The 21,336-nt window shown below is 38.8% G+C and overlaps 1 protein-coding gene across 47 annotated transcripts in view; it reads left to right on the forward strand.

Annotated features, from left to right (window-relative positions):
- Positions 1-21,336, forward strand: part of PIWIL1 (piwi like RNA-mediated gene silencing 1) — a 38,768-nt gene that overhangs the window by 14,960 nt on the left and 2,472 nt on the right. For 23 of the 47 annotated variants that reach the window (XM_081543036.1, XM_081543029.1, XM_081543020.1 and 20 more), the window contains 10 exons: positions 8,240-8,366; positions 8,583-8,700; positions 9,488-9,602; positions 10,783-10,970; positions 11,343-11,415; positions 13,151-13,351; positions 13,455-13,558; positions 14,390-14,460; positions 14,635-14,788; positions 19,686-19,811. In XM_081543036.1, coding sequence (XP_081399162.1) covers positions 8,240-8,366; positions 8,583-8,700; positions 9,488-9,602; positions 10,783-10,970; positions 11,343-11,415; positions 13,151-13,351; positions 13,455-13,558; positions 14,390-14,460; positions 14,635-14,788; positions 19,686-19,811 — 1,277 coding nt within the window. The remainder of the gene's footprint in view (positions 1-8,239; positions 8,367-8,582; positions 8,701-9,487; positions 9,603-10,782; positions 10,971-11,342; positions 11,416-13,150; positions 13,352-13,454; positions 13,559-14,389; positions 14,461-14,634; positions 14,789-19,685; positions 19,812-21,336) is intronic. The other 24 variants (XM_081543056.1, XM_081543048.1, XM_081543051.1 and 21 more) reach the window with 2 other exon arrangements.

Consider the following 21,336-nt stretch of genomic DNA (forward strand, 5'->3'; position numbering starts at 1 on the left):
AAAGCTGTATATAAATACGTTTATTAACCCAGTCACAGCATAGTTAGCTCATTAGCAAGTGAGATGTGCTCTTTCCTGATTCTTTTTCTGAAGTGGATTCAGGATTACATTTGAACTTAACCATGTAGAGGACAAATAAGATAACAGATGATAAAAAATACAAGTTGACAGCTTACTATACTGTCTCATTCTGTAACTAGCACTTTTTAAAAAACTTCATCTGGCAATGGCAGCTCAAGATCTTTGAACCCTTAGTGTCAGTTGTGATCAATCTGCAAATGGGTTAACTCTTAACTTTTGTCTTACATGTTGACAATTCATACAGACTTGTTTCGTGGAGGTAGCAAGTTCAGTGGTTGATCTTCCAGCACCAGTTTGTAAAAGATGATTCTAGCTTTTGGCACAGTGATCACTAAATTGAAAAAGACACCAGAGACAAATAATATTGTTTGTACAAAAGTAATTGTGGCTTTGGACCATGAATTTCAAGTCATCATCAGTTCAGTTCAGTTGATCAGTTGTGTCTGACTCTTTGCAACCCCATGGACTGCAACACGCCAGGCTTCCCTGTCCATCACCAGTTCCTGGAGCTTGCTCAAACTCATGTCCATCAAGTTGGTGATGCCATTCAACCATCTCATCCTCTGCTGTCCCCTTCTCCTCCTGCCTTCAATCTTTCCCAGCACCAGGGTCTTTTCCAGTGAGTCAGTTCTTCGCATCAGGTGGCCAAAGTATTGGAACTTCAGCATCAGTCCTTCCAATGAATATTCAGGACGGATTTCCTTTAGGATTGGCTGGTTTGATCCCCTTGCTGTGCAAGAGTCTTCTCCAGCACCACAGTTCAAAAGCATTAATTCTTTGGCACTCAACTTTGTTTATGGTCCATCTCTCACATCCATATATGACTATTGGAAAAACCATAGCTTTGACTGGACAGACCTTTGTCAATAACGTCTCTGCTTTTTAATATGCTGTCTAAGTTTGTCATAGTTTTTCTTCCAAGGAGCAAGAGCCTTTTAATTTCAAGGCTGCAGTTACCATCTACAGTGATTTTGGAGCCCAAGAAAATAAAGTCTGTTGCTGTTTCCATTGTTTCCCCATCTCTTTGCCATGAAGTGATGGGACTGGATGCCATGATCTTCGTTTTTTGAATGTTGAGTTTTAAGCCAACTTTTTCACACTCCTCTTTCACTTTCATCAAGAGGCTCTTTAGTTCCTCTTCGCTTTCTGACATAAGGGTGGTGTCATCTGCATATCTGAGCTTATTGGTATTTCTCCTGGCAGTCTTGATTCCAGCTTATGCTTCATCTAGCCCAGCATTTCACATGATGTACTTTGCATATAAGTTAAATACGCAAGGTGACAATATACAGCCTTGACATACTCCTTTCCCAATTTGGAACCAGTCTGTTCTTCCATGTCTAGTTCTAACTGTTGCTTCTTGACCTGCATATGGATTTCTCAGGAGGCAGGTCAGGTGGTCTGGTATTCCCATCTCTTGAAGAATTTTCCAGTTTGTTTGTGAGCCACATAGTCAGAGGCTTTAGTGTAGTCAATGAAGCAGAAGTAGATGTTTTTCTAGAATTCTCTTGCTTTTTCTATGATCCAACAGATGTTGACAGTTTGATTTCTGGTTCCTATACCTTTTCTAAATCCAACTTGTACATCTGAAAGTTCTTGGTTCACGTACTGTTGAAGCCTAACTTGGAAAATTTTGAGCATTTCTTTGCTAGCATGGAAGAAGAGTGCAATTTTGTGGTAGTTTGAACATTGTTTGGCATAGCCTTTCTTTGGGATTGAAATGAAAACTGACCTTTTCCAGTCCTGTGACCACTGCTGAGTTTTCCAAATTTGCTGGCATATTGAGTGCAGCACTTTCACAGCATCATCTTTTAGGATTTGAAATAGCTCAACTGGAATTCCATCACCTCCACTAGCTTTGTTCAAAGTGATGCTTCCTCAAGCCCATTTATCTTTGCACTCCAGGATATCTTGCTCTCGGTTAGTGATCACACCATCGTGGTTATCTGGGTCATTAAGATCTTTTTTATATAATTCTTCTGTGTATTCTTGCCACCTCTTTTTAATCTCCTCTGCTTCTGTTAGGTCCATACCGTTTCTGTCCTCTATTGTGTCCATCTTTGCATGAAATATTCCCTTGGTATCTACTAATTTTCTTGAAGAGATCTCTAGTCTTTCATAACTAGGCTCCAACACATCTTTATTAACCAAAATAGGGAGCATTCCAATCAACACATTTTTGCCAACAAGAAATAAGTTGGTTTATTCCTATAGTGTAAAAATCTGTGCTTCAGCATTAGATGAACTCTTGGAAAGCATTTTCTGCCTTCTGCTGGTTGTGGAAGCATTTTGCCTATAGAAAGTTATTGAAATGCTTGAAAAAGTGGTAGTCAGTTGGCACAAGGTCAGGTGAATATGGCGGATGAGGCAAAACCTTGTAGCCCAATTGTTTCAACTTTTGAAGCATTGATTATATGATGTGAGGTTAGGCATTGTCGTGGAGAAGTGGGCCCGTTTTGTTGACTAATACTGGCTGCCGGCTTGCAGTTTTCGGTGCATCTCATCAATTTGCTGAGCATGCCTTTCATATATAGTGTTTTCACCATGATTCAGAAAACTGTAGTGGATCAAATGAGCAGCAGACGACCAGAAAAAGTTTTTTTTGGCCCAAGTTTGTCTTCGGGAAGTGCTTTGGAGCTGCTTCTCAGTCTAACCACTGAGCTGGTTGTCGCCAGTTGTTGTACAAAATCCACTTTTGATATTGTTGCATAGAATAAGAGAAGGCGACAATTCCAAAACGCTGTTTTTGGTTTGCAGTCAGCTTGTGAGGTACCCATTTATGGAACTTTTTCACCTTTCAAGTTTGCTTCAAATGCAGAATGACCATAGAATGGTTGATGTTGAGTTCTTCAGCAGCGTCTGGTATAACTAGAAGAGGATCAGGTTCAGTGATGCTTTCAGTTGGTCATTGTCAATTTCTGATGCCCGGCCACTGCTTTCCTCATCTTCAAGTCTCTTGTATCTTTTGTAAAACTTCTGCACTGTACATTTGTTAGTAGTTCCTGGGCCAAATGCGTTGTTAATATTGTAAGTTGTCTCTGCTGCTTTATGACCCATTTTGAACTAAAAAAAAATGTTGCTTGAATTAGCTTTTTGTGTAGCATTTCTATAGCCTAAAATAAATATAAGCAGCAAGTAATAAGTCATTAGCAAAAAAACATAAAGCAATAAATGTACATTAAAATGATGTATAACCACATTTATTTGAGAATGTATTCCAATATCAAATGGCAAAGTTCAACAATGTAAAACTACAATTACTTTTGTACCAACCTAATAGTAAGCTGAACTTGAACAGTTCTATGAAGACCTACAAGACCTTTTAGAACTAACACCCAAAAAAGATGTCCTTTTCCTTATAGGGGACTGGAATGCAAAAGTAGGAAGTCAGGAAACACCTGGTGTAACAGGCAAATTTGGCCTTGGAGTACAGAAGGAAGCAGGCCAAAGGCCAATAGAGTTTTGCCAAGAGAATGCACTGTTCATAGCAAACACCCTCTTCCAACAACACAAGAGAAGACTCTACACATGGACATCACCAGATGGTCAACATTGAAATCAGATTGATTATATTCTTTGCAGCCAAAGATGGAGAAGCTCTATACAGTCAGCAAAAACAAGACTGGGAGCGGACTGTGGCTCAGATCATGAACTCCTTATTGCCAAATTCAGACTTATATTGAAGAAAGTAGGGAAAACCACTAGACCATTCAGGTATGACCTAAATCAAATCCCTTATGATTATACACTGGAAGTGACAAATAGATTTAAGGGACTAGATCTGATAGACAGAGTGCCTGATGAACTATGGACAGAGGTTCGTGACATTGTACAAGAGACAGGGATCAAGACCATCCCCATGGAAAAGAAAGGCAAAAAGGCAAAATGGCTGTCTGAGAGGCCTTACAAATAGCTGGGAAAAGAAGAGAAGCAGAAAGCAAAGGAGAAAAGGAAAGATATTCCCATCTGAATGCAGAGTTCCAAAGAATAGCAAGGAGAGATAAGAAAGCCTTCCTCAGCGATCAATGCAAAGAAATAGAGGAAAACAACAGAATGGAAAAGACTAGAGATCTCTTCCAGAAAATTAGAGATACCAAGGGAACATTTCATGCAAAGATGGGCTCGATAAAGGACAGAAATGGTATGGACCTAACAGAAGCAGAAGAGATTAAGAAGAGGTGGCAAGAATACACAGAAGAACTGTACAAAAAAGATCTTCACTACCCAGATAATCACGATGGTGTGATCACTCACCTAGAGCCAGACATCCTGGAATGTGAAGTCAAGTGGGCCTTAGAAAGCATCACTATGAACAAAGCTAGTGGAGGTGAGGGAATTCCAGTTGAGCTATTTCAAATCCTGAAAGATGATGCTGTGAAAGTGCTGCACTCAATATGCCAGCAAATCTGGAAAACTCAGCAGTGGCCACAGGACTGGAAAAGGTCAGTTTTCATTCCAATCCCAAAGAAAGGCAATGCCAAAGAATGCTCAAATTACCGCACAATGGCACTCATCTCACATGCTAGTAAAGTTATGCTCAAAATTCTCCAAGCCAGGCTTCAGCAATACATGAAATGTGAACTTCCAGATGTTTAAGCTGGTTTTAGAAAAGGCAGAGGAACCAGAGATCAAATTGCCAACATCCGCTGGATCATCAAAAAAGCAAGAGAGTTCCAGAAAAACATCTCTTTCTGCTTTATTGACTATGCCAAAGCCTTTGACTGTGTGGATCACAATAAACTGGAAAATTCTGAAAGAGATGGGAATACCAGACCATCTGACCTGTCTCTTGAGAAACCTGTGTGCAGGTCAGGAAGCAACAGTTAGAACTGGACATGGAACAACAGACTGGTTCCAAATAGGAAAAGGAGTATGTCAAAGCTGTATATTGTCACCCTGCTTATTTAACTTATATGCAGAGTACATCGTGAGAAACGCTGGGCTGGAAGAAACACAAGCTGGAATCAAGATTGCCAGGAGAAATATCAATAACCTCACATATACAGATGACACCACCCTTATGGCAGAAAGTGAAGAAGAACTAAAGAGCCTCTTGATGAAAGTGAAAGAGGAGAGTGAAAAAGTTGGCTTAAAGCTCAGCATTTAGAAAACTAAGATCATGGCATCTGGTCCCATCACTTCATGGGAAATAGATGGGGAAACAGTGGAAACAGTGTCAGACTTTATTTTTTTGGGTTCCAGAATCCCTGCAGATGGTGATTGCAGCCATGAAATTAAAAAACGCTTACTCCTTGAAGGAAGGTTGTGGCCAACCTAGATAGCATATTTAAAAGCAGAGACATTACTTTGCCAACAAAAGTCTTCTCTAGTCAAGGCTATGGTTTTTCCAATGGTCATGTATGGATTTGAGAGTTGGACGGTGAAGAAAGCTGAGTGCCGCAAATTGATGCTTTTGAACTGTGGTGTTGGAGAAGACTCTTGAGAGTCCCTTGGACTGCAAGAAGATCCAACCAGTCCATCCTAAAGGAGATTAGTCCTGGGTGTTCATTGGAAGGACTGATGTTGAAGCTGAAACTCTAATACTTTGGCCACCTGTTGTGAAGAGTTGACTCATTGGAAAAGACCCTAATGCTGGGAAGGATTGGGGGCAGGAGGAGAAGAGGACGACAGAGGATGAGATGGTTGGATGGCATCACTGACTCGATGGATGTGGGTTTGGGTAAACTCTGGGAGTTGGTGATGGACAGGGAGGCCTGGCATGCTGCGACTCATGGGGTTGCAAAAAGTCGGACATGACTGAGCGGCTGAACTGAACTGAATAGTAAGAAAGAACAGTTACTGACTAGAAGAAAATGTTTCTATAGGAAGGCATCAAACATTGTTTTAGTGGTCAGAAATGAGCAGATCTGCCTCTTAAATCCTTAGAAGGCACTTCCCATTTGATGTGCTCTGTCAGAAGTACAGGAAAACACATCAATTAAAATTTAAAGCTTGTCTTTGAAGTGCTAAAATTTGTATAACTTTTTTCTACTTTCTGTAGATTATTTCTTTTTTCTAAAAAGTAGAATAAATGAACTATTATGTATATATATATTTTTTATGTCAAAAGTATTCATCTGACTGGTGATCTTTGAAATGTCTTTTTGCTGAAAAATCTGTTGCTTCCTGATCTTCAGCTGCTCTCCTGTGAATAAGAAGATCAGATGCCACTCTGGAGGGAAATGATGCTCTAAGAAGTTGCATTAAGAACTGGTCTTACTCTGGCAAAATGAAAACAGGCCAAGGGTCATCTCAGCTTGATTTCCCTACTGCTGTTTTTAACCTCTGAAAATTCCTTGTGGACTCGAACCATGTTTGACCTAGATTCTTCTGAGTGTCAGAGGTTACTATGACAAACGAGTTCTGGCATTTTTCTGCAGTTCGTTTGAATAATCACGATCAGGGATGGGAAGAGTTGGTATATAGCAACAGCAAATACAGAGAGGACACAGTTGCAAGTTGATTTAAACCTGAAGCAAAATCAAGGAAAATTCTCCCCTTCTCTGACTAATACCGAATCTTACATGCCTGCTTGTTCTTCCACAAGTGACCTTTTAAATGTTGACATACTTCAGGGTTTTGCCTCAGGTCCCCAGTTACTATATATTTACTCTGCAGGTGATCTCCAGTCTGTGCAAAGACTTCAGATATAATATGTTAACAGTTGGGTGGACTTGAAATATGTGAAAGAAATAAGGCATTCTTAAAACTTCTTAGTGGAAATTCAGTTTTAGTAATAAGTGATGGCTTAGATATTATATGTTGAAGAAAATATCTAGGAAATAGAGTGGGAGAGAAGAGCCTTTGGATTGGAAGATCATGGTTAATAACGTAAAAAATCTAATATTAAACAGAAATGAAAATGCTAGTTCTTCAGATGTAGGGGAAAGTGTTAAAAGAACTGACAGGCTTTGTTTTACACACTAAGAACATAGAAGAGGGAAATCCCACAGCTCTGTAATTAAGATTTATGTGTTTTAAGGCCCTTTGGTGACATAGAGAAATAGGAATACTTATGAAATCACTACCACCTTTCTACCTGTGTGTATACCCAAGTGAATGATGTGTAAGCAGGGTGACTGTTAATAGACCCCTAATAAAAATAGGATGGTAAAATAAATAGTACAGATAAGTGGAGCACAGGTCACATATGCATGTTCTACTTAGAATTTTTTTTCCTGGGTGATTAGTAAAGAGTTGAGTATAGGACAGAGTCAATGCAAGCTAAAATTCATGGTCTCTTACTTCATCGTGGTAGGTGGCCAGTACCTTGATTGTATGACAGGAAGAAGGAACAGGCAGGTGCTGTAGTCTTCTGGAGAGAGCTACACTCATGAAACGGCTGTAATGGTGCTACTGTCTTGTATGCTTAATGCGGATGTGATTTTATTTGAGGATAAAGTTAGAGCTAAATTAACCAGGATAGAGATACTAGGAGAGGATACAGGAAATGATAGAGAGGTCTTCAGGAGACAGGGCCAGAAGCTGTCTCTAGTAAAGGGAACGCAAGAGGTCTGCTATGGTCTAGAATTGTAGGGCTGACCTGGAGGCCAGAGACCTGTCTCACACATGTTAGATCCTAGACATCAACATGTTTGGTCTGTTTACATATTGTAAATCTAATCTTAGACATTGATTACATGTGGGCAATCTTAAGATGGGGAACCTTAATACTGCTCAGTTGAAATTCAACTCCAAAGTAAACTTTCAACTTTCCCTAATTAACACTGTTCCATAGAGTGCACACATTTTCCCTCCACCCTTTATTCTTACAGTGAGACTTCTTTCACGAACTCATCCTTACTGTGTAGTAGTTTTAGAGGTAACGCTAAACTTAGCTGTGGTGAAGACCTGGAGTTACACAGACTACTGTTGCTGAACCAAGAAGTCAAAAAATGAAGTAAACAGAAATGTGACAAAAAGTCAAAACTTAGAGCCTTACCATCCTTGACCACTTAAGTTTTTAGGAGAAAGGATGAGTCTATAAATCACAACCTATTTTAGTAGGACCAGAAAGACAGTATATTTTACTTGGAAACAGATACTAGCCTTGCTATTAGCATATATGCTTAGTTTTAAAAAGTGAAACTTTTTTGTCCATTAACATGTTACTAAAGGCATTTACTGTGAACAACGATATCTTTCTTCCCTTAAATAGCAATATAACCAAGAAATCACTGACTTGAAACAGCCAGTTTTGGTCAGTCAGCCTAAGAGAAGGAGAGGCCCTGGCGGCACATTGCCAGGCCCAGCCATGCTTATCCCTGAGCTCTGCTACCTCACAGGTATGCTGACTTGTCTTCACTGGGTGAAGCCACTGCTTAGCTCCCCTTCAGTTCTAGAAGCCATTAAACATTCCTTTACCGCACCCATTCCCCCCCTCCCTGACCCTTAAAACTGGTTTGTCTCCTGGGAATTCTTGCACTCATCACCACCCGACATTCCATGTAGTTAGACACGATTCTTGTTTCTTTAACGGTATAGTTTTATTCTGTTTAAAGGTTTAACTGATAAAATGCGTAATGATTTTAATGTGATGAAAGACTTGGCCGTTCATACAAGACTAACTCCAGAGCAGAGGCAGCGTGAAGTTGGAAGACTGATTGATTATATTCATAAGTAAGTCATCTATACTTTACTGGGGTATGTTTTCAGTTCTTTATTTTATGTGGGTTTGGAGGAGTGACTTTCTCGGGGGAATGACAGAAAGTAGTTTTGTTTTTATTTGTATTTGCAGTATTTGGGGTGGGTTCTTTGTGTTTCTAAGTGAGGCTACTATTTGTCAGGGAATAATTAGCTCAGTTGGTGAAGAATCACCTGCAGTGCAGGAGATCTGGGTTCAGTTCCTGGGTCGGGAAGATCTGCTGGAGAAGGGATAGGTTACCCACTCCAGTATTCTTGGGCTTCCCTTGTGGCTCAGCTGGTAAAGAATCTGCCTGCAATGCGAGAGATCTAGGTTCAGTCCCTGGGTTGGGAAGATCCCCTGGAGAAGGCTAAAGGCTATGCACTCCAGTATTCTGGCCTGGAGAATTCCATGGACTGTACATGGGGTTGCAAAGAGTCGGACATGACTGAGCGACTTTCACTTTAAGTTAAACCTTGTAGCCCATGGTATTTCTAATTCTGTTAGAAAAAGATAATAAAATAGAAAGTTACAGCATTATGTTTACTTTGAGGAGGAGATAGTTTGGGCATCAGAATCTTAAAGGATATTGTGAAGGGGAAAATAGACATAATAAGAGAAAAACATTATATTTCTGTGTTTCCTACCATTCTCACCAGTATTTCAATCCTGAAAGAAACACTGACATTTGTTATAGGTTGCAGTGGGTCTCTATTTGCTTGTGTATATTGGTTTTTGCTGTTTCCTTACATTTAGTGATAAGTAAATATGTTAAATTTACAGAGATGATAATGTGCAAAGGGAGCTTCGAGACTGGGGTTTGAGCTTTGACTCCAACTTACTGTCCTTCTCAGGAAGAATTTTGCAAGCAGAAAAGATTCATCAAGGTGGAAAAACAGTAAGGCAGTTCTTAAAAGTTGTCAGTGAAATCAGTTTTTGTTCAGATTCACAATAAAGCAAGCACGAATAACCTAATTCCATGCTAGTGTAGTCCTTTCCTCTTTTTCCCTGACCCACATCCTCTGTCGACTGATATGAATACAGGAGGAGGAAATGTGGGAACATTTAAGAAGGCGAAGGCTGTAGCTTGTCTTCAAAACCATCTATGAGACTGAGATAAAAGGTGGCTTAATTTTTTAAATAACCTGAATTTTTTAAATTGAGGTATAGTAGAAGTCTCTTAAGTATCTAATTGGGTTGATATTTTGTATGCCACTACAGTGAACTTTTACATGGAAAAGTCCAAGTTTATTTAGCTTCATTTTTGCCTGGACCATTTGTTTCTTAGGGATATATATATTTGCACACATACACACATATATGGATATATATATATATATGAAATATTGTAATATCTTTTATCTCTAGAAAAGGAAAGCAAGTATTCTAAAATATGTTTTTGTGTAATTGAAACACTACAAGTACCAAAATTTTAAAAATCCCTTTATAAAAAGTTGTGCTTTTCGGTTTTCGAAATGTTCTATGGATAACAACCTAATCATGTAGCTTAATGTTTTAATTACTACTGCTTTATTATCCTTTGTAGTAAATATATATTCTTGAATAAGAGTTGCTTGGGAGGTGGGTAGGACATGTAAAAAGCAGGCTTTTTCCTCTGTGATAGATATAGGGCACTGTACTTTGAGTTATGTGTTAGCTTTCTGCGTTACTGGCAGATGTTTTCATAGCTTGCCTTCAGTATCTGACACCTCAGTCATAAAGTCGCTTAACTTTCAAGGCCTTGTTTTTTTATATCTTTATCATAAGGTAAATAGCACCTATCCTTGTAAGATTTTATAAAAGATTAAAAAAGGGCTACAGCTTAAGATACTGTTATAGGCAGGTGAGCACTTGAGTGGCAGCTGTTAATATGAATGTATTTTAAATAAAATTGCTGTAATCCTTTGAATACATTTTTCTTTTTCCTCACTTAGAGCATTTTGTCTATGACTGCAGTTCAAATTTAAAAGTAGTACTTTGAGATTTAGATTATGCTGTGGGAGAATTATTGAAGAATTTTTGGCTTTATCCCTGAGAACTTGCAATGGAATTTACAATGTCTCTGAACTTTCTTCTAGTTTGATTACAATCCACAATTTGCAGATTGGTCAAAAGAAACAAGAGGTGCACCATTAATTAGTGTTAAGCCACTAGATAACTGGTTGTTGATCTATACTCGAAGAAATTATGAAGCAGCCAATTCGTTGATACAAAATCTATTTAAAGTTACACCAGCCATGGGCATACAAATGAAAAAAGCAATAATGTAAGTTTATCAAGTCATTTCTACTCTGAAAATTGACTCATAGTCATTTGAAAGGTGGGAACTCAAACTGTTAAAAACTATTAAAAACATGAGATTATCTCAATTTAAAGATCTGATAAAGTTCCTTGTAGGGGGAATACAGAAATGTGTTTGAGTCACTAAGAATGAGTGGGACAAAGAAGGGACTGTTTCTCAAACAATTGCTGTTGGGTGTGTTAGAAATCCTTTTGACTACATGGCTACTCCTGGTGTTCTATTTCATATTTTACCCAGAAGTGTTGCTTGTGTTATAATCTGTGGGAACCTTTTAACACATAGTGCATTTTTTTGGTTAATTTTTTCTGAATGTTGGATTATGTATTTCCATTCTAGGATTGAAGTGGATGATAGAACTGAAGCCTATTTAAGAGTCTTACAGCAAAAGGTTACGTCAGATACCCAGATAGTAAGTAGCTAGTTGATATGTAGGCAGTTGACCTGGAATCAATTGTTGTAAACGGGGCATTGGCAAACCTTTGAACTTGAATTCAGTGTTAAAAATGTGATAATTAGGTTCCACACCAGTCACAAAATACATATTTTACCTTCCTGAGGTAGTTCAGTTAATGCTGGCTTTAGTTGTGTGCCTAGGAGCTTGTGCACTGCAAATGGTAAGGAAGGGATGGAAGAAAACAAAGCCATCTTAAATTTACCCAGACTCAAGTGCTCTAATTCTAGAAAATTTCAGGGAGGGAGTGGGGAGGAGAAAAGGCATAAGAGTAGAAATCAGTACTTATTCAGCACATGTGGTATAATTAGTGTATTTGTAGTTACACTTAACATATAATTAATAAGGTGGCAAAGACAAATTTAATGAAAAACAATATACACCTGTATTGCTTTAAACCTAAGAAATGAGTTGGCCTCTTCTAATGGATTCCTTTTAGTCCTTTGTCTCATACTTAAATGCCACAGGCAGAGTACTATTAGGTTGTCTTAAATAATAGAGACACCAAGGCTAAGAAAATTATTTTATTGGGGGCTATGGCAAGAAAAATAAGAACCTGGGGCTATAAATTGGGGAATACAGCAGTAAGTTAGAGTTGGATTCAGCTCCAAAACTTGAATCCTGAGAATTTGGGCAAATGTAGGTGGATTAGTTGGTTAATTTTCCACCTTTTTTATGATGTAATTGACATTTAACATTGTGTAGAGTTTAAAGTGCACAGTGTGATGATTTGATATATTGTGAAATGATGACCACAGCAGCATTAGTTAATATCTCCATCATCTCACTTAATTGCAATTCTTTGTATATGTGGTGATAACCTTTAAGATCCACTTTGTTAGCAGCTTTCAAGTATATAATGTATGTATAACTGTGATCACCATGCTATACACTAAATTCTCAAAACTTACTTTTTAACTGGAAATGTGTGTCCTTTGACTAACCCCCATTTGGGACAGGAGTCTGTTTAGATCAGTCACTTCAGTGTCCCCAGAAGTGCCCATGAACTTCTAGGAAATTTCATAGTTTGATCATATTCCCAAGCCAGAGCTTTGAGAGTTTAAAAGCCGTGATTCTAGGTAGGGCATGAGTAAATGAAAATTGTAAGCATTTTAGAAACGCTTTTGTTTGTCCACCTATAAGTTATCACTAACTTATTTTGCCCTATTCCCAACTTCTAAATTATTCCAAGCTGGTAATAGACCATATTTAACTAACTTCTAAAGTTTTAATGATACTCGGTTTTGAATTGTTTGCTTAACTTGATTTCGTTCTTAGTATATATTACTTAGTTGAATGTAATGAGCATTATGGGCGTCCCTGATGGCTCAGCCGTAAAGAACCTGCCTGCAGTGCAAGCAACACAGGAGGCACAGGAAGCTCCCCTGGAGGAGGAAATGGCAGTCCACTCCAGTGTGTTCTTGCCTGGAGAATCCCACCAACCACGGGCTGCAATCCAAAGGGTTGCAAAGAGTTGGACACAGCTGAGCACGCAGTTACTCTCAATGAGCATTATATAAATGTTAATGTCATACTTACTAGCTCCATGGCAGAGATGGTTAGTAAAGTATTAATATCAGTAAACGATTATGTGTTTATGAATCACAGGTGGGTTTAGTTTCCTCTCTTCTTCTTTGAATTTAATTATCAGTTTCCTAATTCTTTGTAATGAGGACATTTTGTTTGTTTTTAGGTTGTTTGTCTGTTATCAAGTAATCGGAAAGACAAATATGATGCTATTAAAAAATACTTATGTACAGATTGCCCTACTCCAAGTCAGTGTGTGGTGGCCCGAACCTTAGGCAAACAACAGACTGTCATGGCCATTGCTACAAAGATTGCACTGCAGATGAACTGCAAGATGGGAGGAGAGCTTTGGAGGGTTGATATGCCTGTAAGTTTGATTTAATTGGTAGATATGTTTTGTTATTTTAAAAAATGTATTTTTATTGTATTGGCATTCCATTGTATCTAAAATTACGATGTTCTTGTTAAAGCTGAAGCTAGCGATGATAGTTGGCATTGATTGTTACCATGATACCACAGCTGGACGGAGGTCAATTGCAGGATTTGTGGCAAGCATCAATGAAGGGATGACTCGGTGAGTGGGCTTTGATAGCCGTAGGTTAAGTGCTGAACATAGGCAAACAGGACATGAGTGCAGGGGCCAGTGTCTGGGGAGTACCGGAATTGTGTTAATTCTTTAACTTGGTTTCTTTTACGTTAGATCCAATAAAATAGGAAAGAAACCAGTTATTAGCTACTCTAACCATTTTTAATGTCCTTCACTGGCCCTTAATCTGTAGTGGTCAGACTATATTCTAGGTTATTTTATTAATTGTATTTGGTGAGAGGATGCATCTCTTTAAATGTGACAATTTATAAAAGCTTCTTTAGTAAATTTATTACTTTGAATGTAATTTCAAGTTTCCATGTTAACTTTATTTTGGAAAACCCACTCAAGTTTACCCAGTCATTTGTATATCAACATACTGAAATTATTTTTCAGTGCTTTTCTTAGAACTAATATAATTGCCAAGAATAGGAAGAATGAAAATTGAAGCATTGATGTGTTGGCATTACTGATACTTGGGCATATTTCAAGGTATTTTATCTTTTACAAGAGTGTCTTTTACCAGGAGTATAGTAGTAATAGTATGCTTCTGTGTATATTGAGGTGTAAACCTAGGAGGCATATCTGGCTATTACAACTGAAATTTTATTTCCTCCTCAGTGATGGAATTATGGGATTGATTTATAATGAAAAAAAAAAAAAACTTTGTCTATGAGGGATTTCCTGTATCATGTTACCTCTGTTTAAGATTTCATCAAGGAAGTTAAAGATAATAAATTGCATAGATATAGAAAAATTCAAAAGTGAAAAAGTTCTGTATGGTTGTATTCTCACCTCAGTCATTTTTTCTCTGAATAGCTGGTTCTCTCGCTGTGTGTTTCAAGATAGAGGACAAGAACTAGTAGATGGGCTTAAGGTCTGCTTGCAAGGTAAGTCACCTGTTGTGTTTCAGTCTGGCCTGCAAACTCCAGGCTTTAAGAAGTTATCTTAAGCTATGCTTCTGGGAAAACAAAAAACAAAAAAACCTGTGCCTGGAGTTTGGTAGAAGCACATATTTTTTGTTCTGTGTTAATGTATTTAAAACTTTTCTGGCTTGCTTTCAGCTGCCCTAAGGGCTTGGAATAGCTGCAACGAATACATGCCTAGTCGAATTATTGTGTATCGGGATGGCGTAGGAGACGGTCAGCTTAAAACACTGGTGAACTATGAAGTACCACAGTTTTTGGATTGCCTGAAATCTGTTGGTAGAGGTTACAAGTAAGCATATGACATGTAAAGCATTTCCTTTTTATAAAACTGCATTTTGTATCTTTGAAAATAATGTCATAAGGTGGAAAGGTAAGTGAGAACCTAACCTTCTAGGTGCAGTAGGACTTGAGGTAATGGCAGGAGTTGGGTGGTGGGTGTCTCATGGAGACTGTTTTGTAGAGGAGAGGCTAGAAATGTAGAGTGGAAGTTCCTTCAAGGAATGACACATGGAAACACCTTCACTGACCAGCCGCTGCCATTTTTCTCTCCTATAGCCTTGAAGTATGAGGATCTGATTATCCCAATACAGCCACAGGCGTCCACAGCATTGGTTGAAATAAAACTTCCAGATAGTCTTAACATACTCTTTCTCTACCTCCTTGTACAACAAATACTTGTTTAATTTCTTTGAACTCAGCTGGACCGGTTATTGATGGGTAGATGATGGGCGTGTGTTTGGTGTCCTAGGAGGAGACCGTTACCCTCTGTCCTTTGAGGCGGTCTGTACAGCCAAGGGGAGCTGTACTCATAACTGAATGCTACTCGGGCTCTCCTTTGAGACCTACACTGGGTTTTTCTTTGCTCTCCTACCAAGGTCATTTGTGGGTTCTCTCTAGCAGTAAATTGCATGCCATCTCAACATAGCTGTTCTAATAAGTTACATTGTTTAATTTTTTGCTGTTTTCTTTCTCATATTGTAAGCAAGTTGAGATCAGGGACTGTTGTATTAAGGGCTTAGTGCATAATATATTTTGTGGAGTTGATTTTTAAAGATGCTTAGAATATCCAGGAGGTATGTTTGTATGTGCTTGCACACGCGTATTTGTTCAGTTGCTAGATCATGTCCGACGCTTCATGACCCCATGGACTGCAGCACACCAGGCTTCCCTCTCTTTGACTATATCCTAGAGTTTACTCAGACTCATGTCTGTTGAGTTGATGATGCCATCCAACAATCTCATTCTCTGTCACCCCCTTCTCTTCTTGCCCTCAGTCTTTCCCAGCATCAGGGTCATTTCCAATAAGTTGGCTCTTCGAATCAGGTGGCTGGAGTATTGGAGCTTCAAATTCAGCACCAGTCCTTCCAATGAATATTCAGGGTTGATTTCCTTTAGGATTGACTCATTTGATCTCCTTGCTGTCCATGGGACTCTCAAGAATCTTCTCCAGCACTACTGTTTGAAAACATCAATTCTTTGGCACTCAGCCTTTATGATCCAACTCTCACATCCGTACATGACTACTGGAAAAACCATAGCTTTGAATATATGGACCTTTGTCAGCAAAGTAATGTCTTTGCTTTTTACTATGCTTTCTAGGTTTGTCATAGATTTTCTCCCAAGGAGCAAGCAACTTAGTTTTGTGACTACAGTCACCATCCACAGTGATTTTGGAGCCCAAGAAAACAAAATCTGACATTATTTCCACTTTTTCCCCATCTTTTTGCCATGAAGTGATGGGAGTGGATTCTCTGATCTATATTTTTTGAATGTTGATTTTTAAGCCAGATTTTTCACTCTCCTCTTTCACCTTCACCTGAAGACTCTTAGTTCCTCTTCACTTTCTACCATTAAAGTGGTATCATCTGCATATCTGAGGTTGTTTGTATTTCTCCCAGCAATCTCAATTCCAGCTTGGGAGTCATCCAGCCCAGCATTTCTCATGATGTACTCTGCATATAAGTTAAATAAGCAGGATGAACAATACATAGCCTTGATGTACTCTTTCCCAATTTGGAACCAGTCTGTTGTTCCATGTCCAGTTCTAACTGTTGCTTCTTGACCTGCATACAGGTTTCTCAGGAGATAGGTCAGGTGGTCTGGTATTCCCACATCTTTAAGAATATTCCGCAGTTTGTTTTGATCCACACAGTCAAAGGTTTTAGCATAGTCAATGAAGCAGAAGTAGATGTTTGTTTGTTTGTTTTTTAAATTCTCTTACTTTTTCTTTGAGCCAGAGGATCTCTGGATCCAGTTTGATCTCTGGTTCCTCTACCTTTTCTAAATCCAGCTTGTACATCTGGAAGTTCTCAGTTCATGTACTGTTCAAACCTGGCTTGAAGGATTTTGAGCATAATCTTGCTAACATGTGAAATGAATGCAGTTGTATGATAATTTGAACTTTCTTTGTCATTGCCTTTCTTTGGGATTGGAATGAAAACTGACCTTTTCCAGTCCCATGGTCACTGCTGAGTTTTCCAAATTTGCTGGCATATTGAGTGGAGCACTTTCACAGCGTCATCTTGTAGGATTGAAATAGCTCTGGAATTCCATCACCTCTATGAGCTTTGTTCACACACAGTAATGCTTCCTAAGGCCCACTTTACTTCACACTCCAAGATGTCTGGCTCTAGGTGAGTGACTACACCATCGTGGTTATCTGGGTCATTAAGAGGTTTTTGTACAGCTCTTCTGTATATTCTTGTCACCTCTTCTTAATTTCTGCTTCTGCTTCATGCATATTTAAAGACTGGTTATTTTTGCCAAACCTTTTCAGCAGCATTTGTTAGCATTATAGAAAAGGAGGGTCTTGAAAGTCGTTTGACAGTGTCTGGGCTCCATGTGATTTATGTGGCCCATGGGATGAGCATTAAGGACTTATTTCTAGCTAAATTGAAGGGTGCTTCCAAGTCTTTTTTGGCCAAATTCTGAAAGAACCCCTCTGAGTGTTAAATGTTTCTTAAAATGTGATCATTATGCCAGTAAGTTCTCAGAGCAAGTCAGGGATGTTTTTATCTCTTTTGAAGTAACTGAGTTTCAGATTAAAATGCCAATAGCATTTTAAAATATTTTATAAATGAACGTTAATATTCTTTCCTATCCTCTTAAAATTCTTAATGCTTATATTTTTCATTGGTATTTTGTTCTACTTTGTAAAGTTTTGTAAGTCTTAATTTGTTTTTTTTTCCTTAGAAAAAGGAAAGTTGCAGGGAAGGAGGATTAAATTGATTGCTTGTGCTGGTACATAACAGACCATTGCATGCAGTAGATTTCACATCATGAATTGTGCTGTTATTTGAGGGCTGCAGAAATTAGTGATCAAGACAATATGTCCTAAAATCAGTTAGGTTGATCCCAGCTTCGCCTTCATCTGTGAAACGGGATGCAACTCACCAAGGCTGCTGAAAGAAATGCCAGAATGTTCCGTGTACTTCATAAAATACCCAGTAGCCTCTCAATATATAGTAGGTACTTCATCTAAAAAAAGTTTAGAGTTGCATATAAAGTAAAATAATATCCAAGAATTACCCCTTACTTTTAAGAAATGCAGTTTGGACTTTAATATTTGCTGTTATCTTTAGAACCTCAATATTTGTTTTTGAATTGAAATGTTGATAATTAGCTTTTTATAAAGGTGTGTCATGGATTAGCTGATTTAGGATGTTTGGTTAAGAACAAATCAAAAAGTCACTTCAACATACTTGTTACTTTCTTTCTATCACCACGTTTGCTAAGTCATTTCTTGAGATGTCCCAGGACTAAAATCTACTTTGTCTTTTGGTTCCTGAGACTGTGGCTTTGTAATATGCAGATCTCTTGTTGCTGGGCAGCAGTGGCTCTACATGGGGAAATAGCGATATTTCTAAAAATGTCCTCTGTTTACTGAAGTAAAATCATTTTCCTATCCCTTGTGTATTTGCTTACTGCTACCATGAAGCAGCACAGTTAGGTTTAGCAACGAGTGGAAGTTCCCAGTTTGGAATCTTCTGGACCATTAGTCTAGACAGTATACTGTGAACTACCCACCTGAGTCAAACATTACCAGGCAGGTCCATACTGCATATGAGGTCCTCTGCTTTCCAGTTTTTAGAATAAAGTATATTTGTGCTCTTAAGGAACGAATGTTAGAGCTAGAAAAAGAGCAGAGGAAAGTTGAGATATTGAAAATCATAATTTTTATCAAATGCTTATTATATGATAGCACTAAGTGCTTAATATGTTCTAATGCATTTATTCCCACGTGCACATGTGTATACAGTGTAATTGTATCAGACAGTGAATTTGAAATGAACCTTTAAGAGATGGTTGAAAGGGTATTCAAGCTCGATATGACCTGCCAGTTAAAGGGCTGTCCTCAGGAGAGCCAAGAAGCTTGTTAGAGGCAATGAATCTAATGTGACACAGAGGGAGAGGAGTGTTTAGTCTTGACATAGGAAAGAAGCCACCTGAATGGGGTTGGGAAGGGAGAAGGTGACAGAGAATGTTCTTATATTGCTAAGGATAAGCTGAGGAGTGATTGAGTGTGAGACACAAACAGACACAGAGATCCTTGATACATCGTCAGCCAGTCATTTTGAAAAGCAGAATAGATTTTGAGACTACTCAAATTAGCTTACTTGTTAAAGATTTTACTTTCCACGGGCTTCCCAGGTGGTGCTTGCTAGTGGTCAAGAATCTGCCTGCTTCTGCAGGAGACGCAAGAGACATGGGTTTTATCCATGGGTGGGGAAGGGCTCCTGGAGTAGGAAATGGCGCCCCATTCCAGCATTCTTGCCTGGAGAATCCCACGGACAGAGGAGCCTGGCAGGCTACAGTCCATGGGGCCTCAGAGTCAGACACGACTGAGCACGCTTACTTTCCACGTAGTAGGAAATGTCCGCTGAAAAGGGTCTCAGACTGAACTTTAAAGACCTGCTGGGTTTAACATTTTAGTATGCTAGGTATGTTATATGCTCGGTTTAATAATTAAAAAACTACATAACCCTGCCATTTTATTTTCTACTCGCAGTTTATTCCTGGTCCTAACTCCGGGTCCTTACAAGTTGTGGAATCTTCCTTCACAACTTGGATAAATAATATACCCAAGAGGGAGATGCATTTCTTTTTTAATGGAGTGTATGAATGTATGAATGATTCAATGCCCTGAAAATCTGACTAAATGTAGTTACGTTCATCACCATCTTAAGCCCAAGACTAACGGTAATTGTGGTGAAGAAACGTGTCAATGCCAGATTTTTTGCTCAGTCTGGAGGAAGACTTCAGAATCCACTTCCTGGAACAGTTATTGATGTAGAGGTTACCAGACCAGAATGGTAAGTTCCATATTAAATGAAGATTGTTTTCTGCTTTGTCTTTTAGCGTAACCTCTGTGCTTTATTACCTTTATCATATTTACTTTTTAGTTCTTGTACTTTATTTCTTATAAATACTAATGCTTTTCATTAGTTTGACCTAATAATGCCTATGGTGTATGAACTTAGTGTCTGACATAGTGAGCAGAGGTTTCTGTGCAGTTTCTCTCTGAGGGAAGAGGGTTATCATTTATGGCCTTAGCTATACATACAGAGTTTAAGAACTGCTGCTGTAGATTCCTGTGGCATTTTTTTTTAATTATGTAACCTCACCCATAGATTCTTGTTTTCCAATAAAAATTTTTAGATCCATAATGTACTTGGTTATCCACAGGTTAGAAAATTCCACCTAAAGACACAGTTGCAGATGAGAAAAGTGACTTCTGAGTAAACACTAGGGACTCCCAGGTGGCACAGTGGTAAAAATCCACCTGCCGATGCAGGATACGCAAGAGAGATGAGTTCGCTCTCTGGGTCGGGGAGATCCCCTGGAGTAGAAAATGGCAACCCACTCCAGTGTTGTTGCCTGGAAAATTGCATGGGCAGAGGAGCCTGGCAGGCCACAGTCCATGGGGTCACAAAGAGTCAAACATGACTGAGCGACTAAGCATGCATGAGTAAACACGATGTAACTGTGAGCTGCACTCTGCCATAAGAAAGCCAGCTAGAACATTCTGGGGCAATGGTCACGCTCTCAGCACACAGCAGTTCAACTGCAAAGTCGTGAAGCTTGGTTCCTCAAGTTTCATTTTGTGGGGGATGGTGTACAGCGCACGAAGCCATGTTCCTGGTGGCAAGTCATTGGTCAGTCCACAGTAACACCCTCCTCATGAGAGTGAGTAGGACAGTTTCTGTTTTTACACATAAATTTGTGGAGCCTTTAAAAAAGGGCAGCTTTAATCAAGGTAAAGTGTCAGCCTAAGGGGCAAAGTTTAAATGTGTAGCGCTTCTCCTGTATGAAACTCAAGTAAATGAGGCATTACTATGCTAAATGTATATAGATGAATGATAATACAGATTTTAGATCTACTTAGTCCTGTTACCTGACAGTATATAGAAATATTTATTTCAAGATTCATTATCTTAGATTGTCTTTTTCTCAGGCAGATAAGAGTTGTCAGAAGGATTCCGACCTCTTAGGGAAGATCACGGAGGGAGGGAGGACGAAATGGCTGAGATGATTGACAGCTTCATTTCCTGCAGGGCTCTGATCACTCAGCATGGCCTCATGGGACTGCCTAACAGCGCTGCTACTCTGACAGCCAAGCTTAGGTGTAACACTGATCTGCAGACAACCTTTGAAAACAATTTGAGTGAAATCCAAGTTGGATTTTAAAGTGTCAAAAAACTTGATTACTTTTTACTCAATATTCTTTAAAACTTAATAGCTAGTAGTCTACTCAAATACTTGGAGAAGTCTACTTTAAATAAGGTGCTTAAGTTGGGAACTAAAGTTTTGATTCTAGCTCTGTTATGATTTCTCTGT

The sequence above is a fragment of the Giraffa tippelskirchi genome, chromosome 11, assembly GCF_054371585.1.
Source record: "Giraffa tippelskirchi isolate mGirTip1 chromosome 11, T2T-mGirTip1v1.2.pri, whole genome shotgun sequence".
Lineage (NCBI taxonomy): Eukaryota > Metazoa > Chordata > Mammalia > Artiodactyla > Giraffidae > Giraffa > Giraffa tippelskirchi.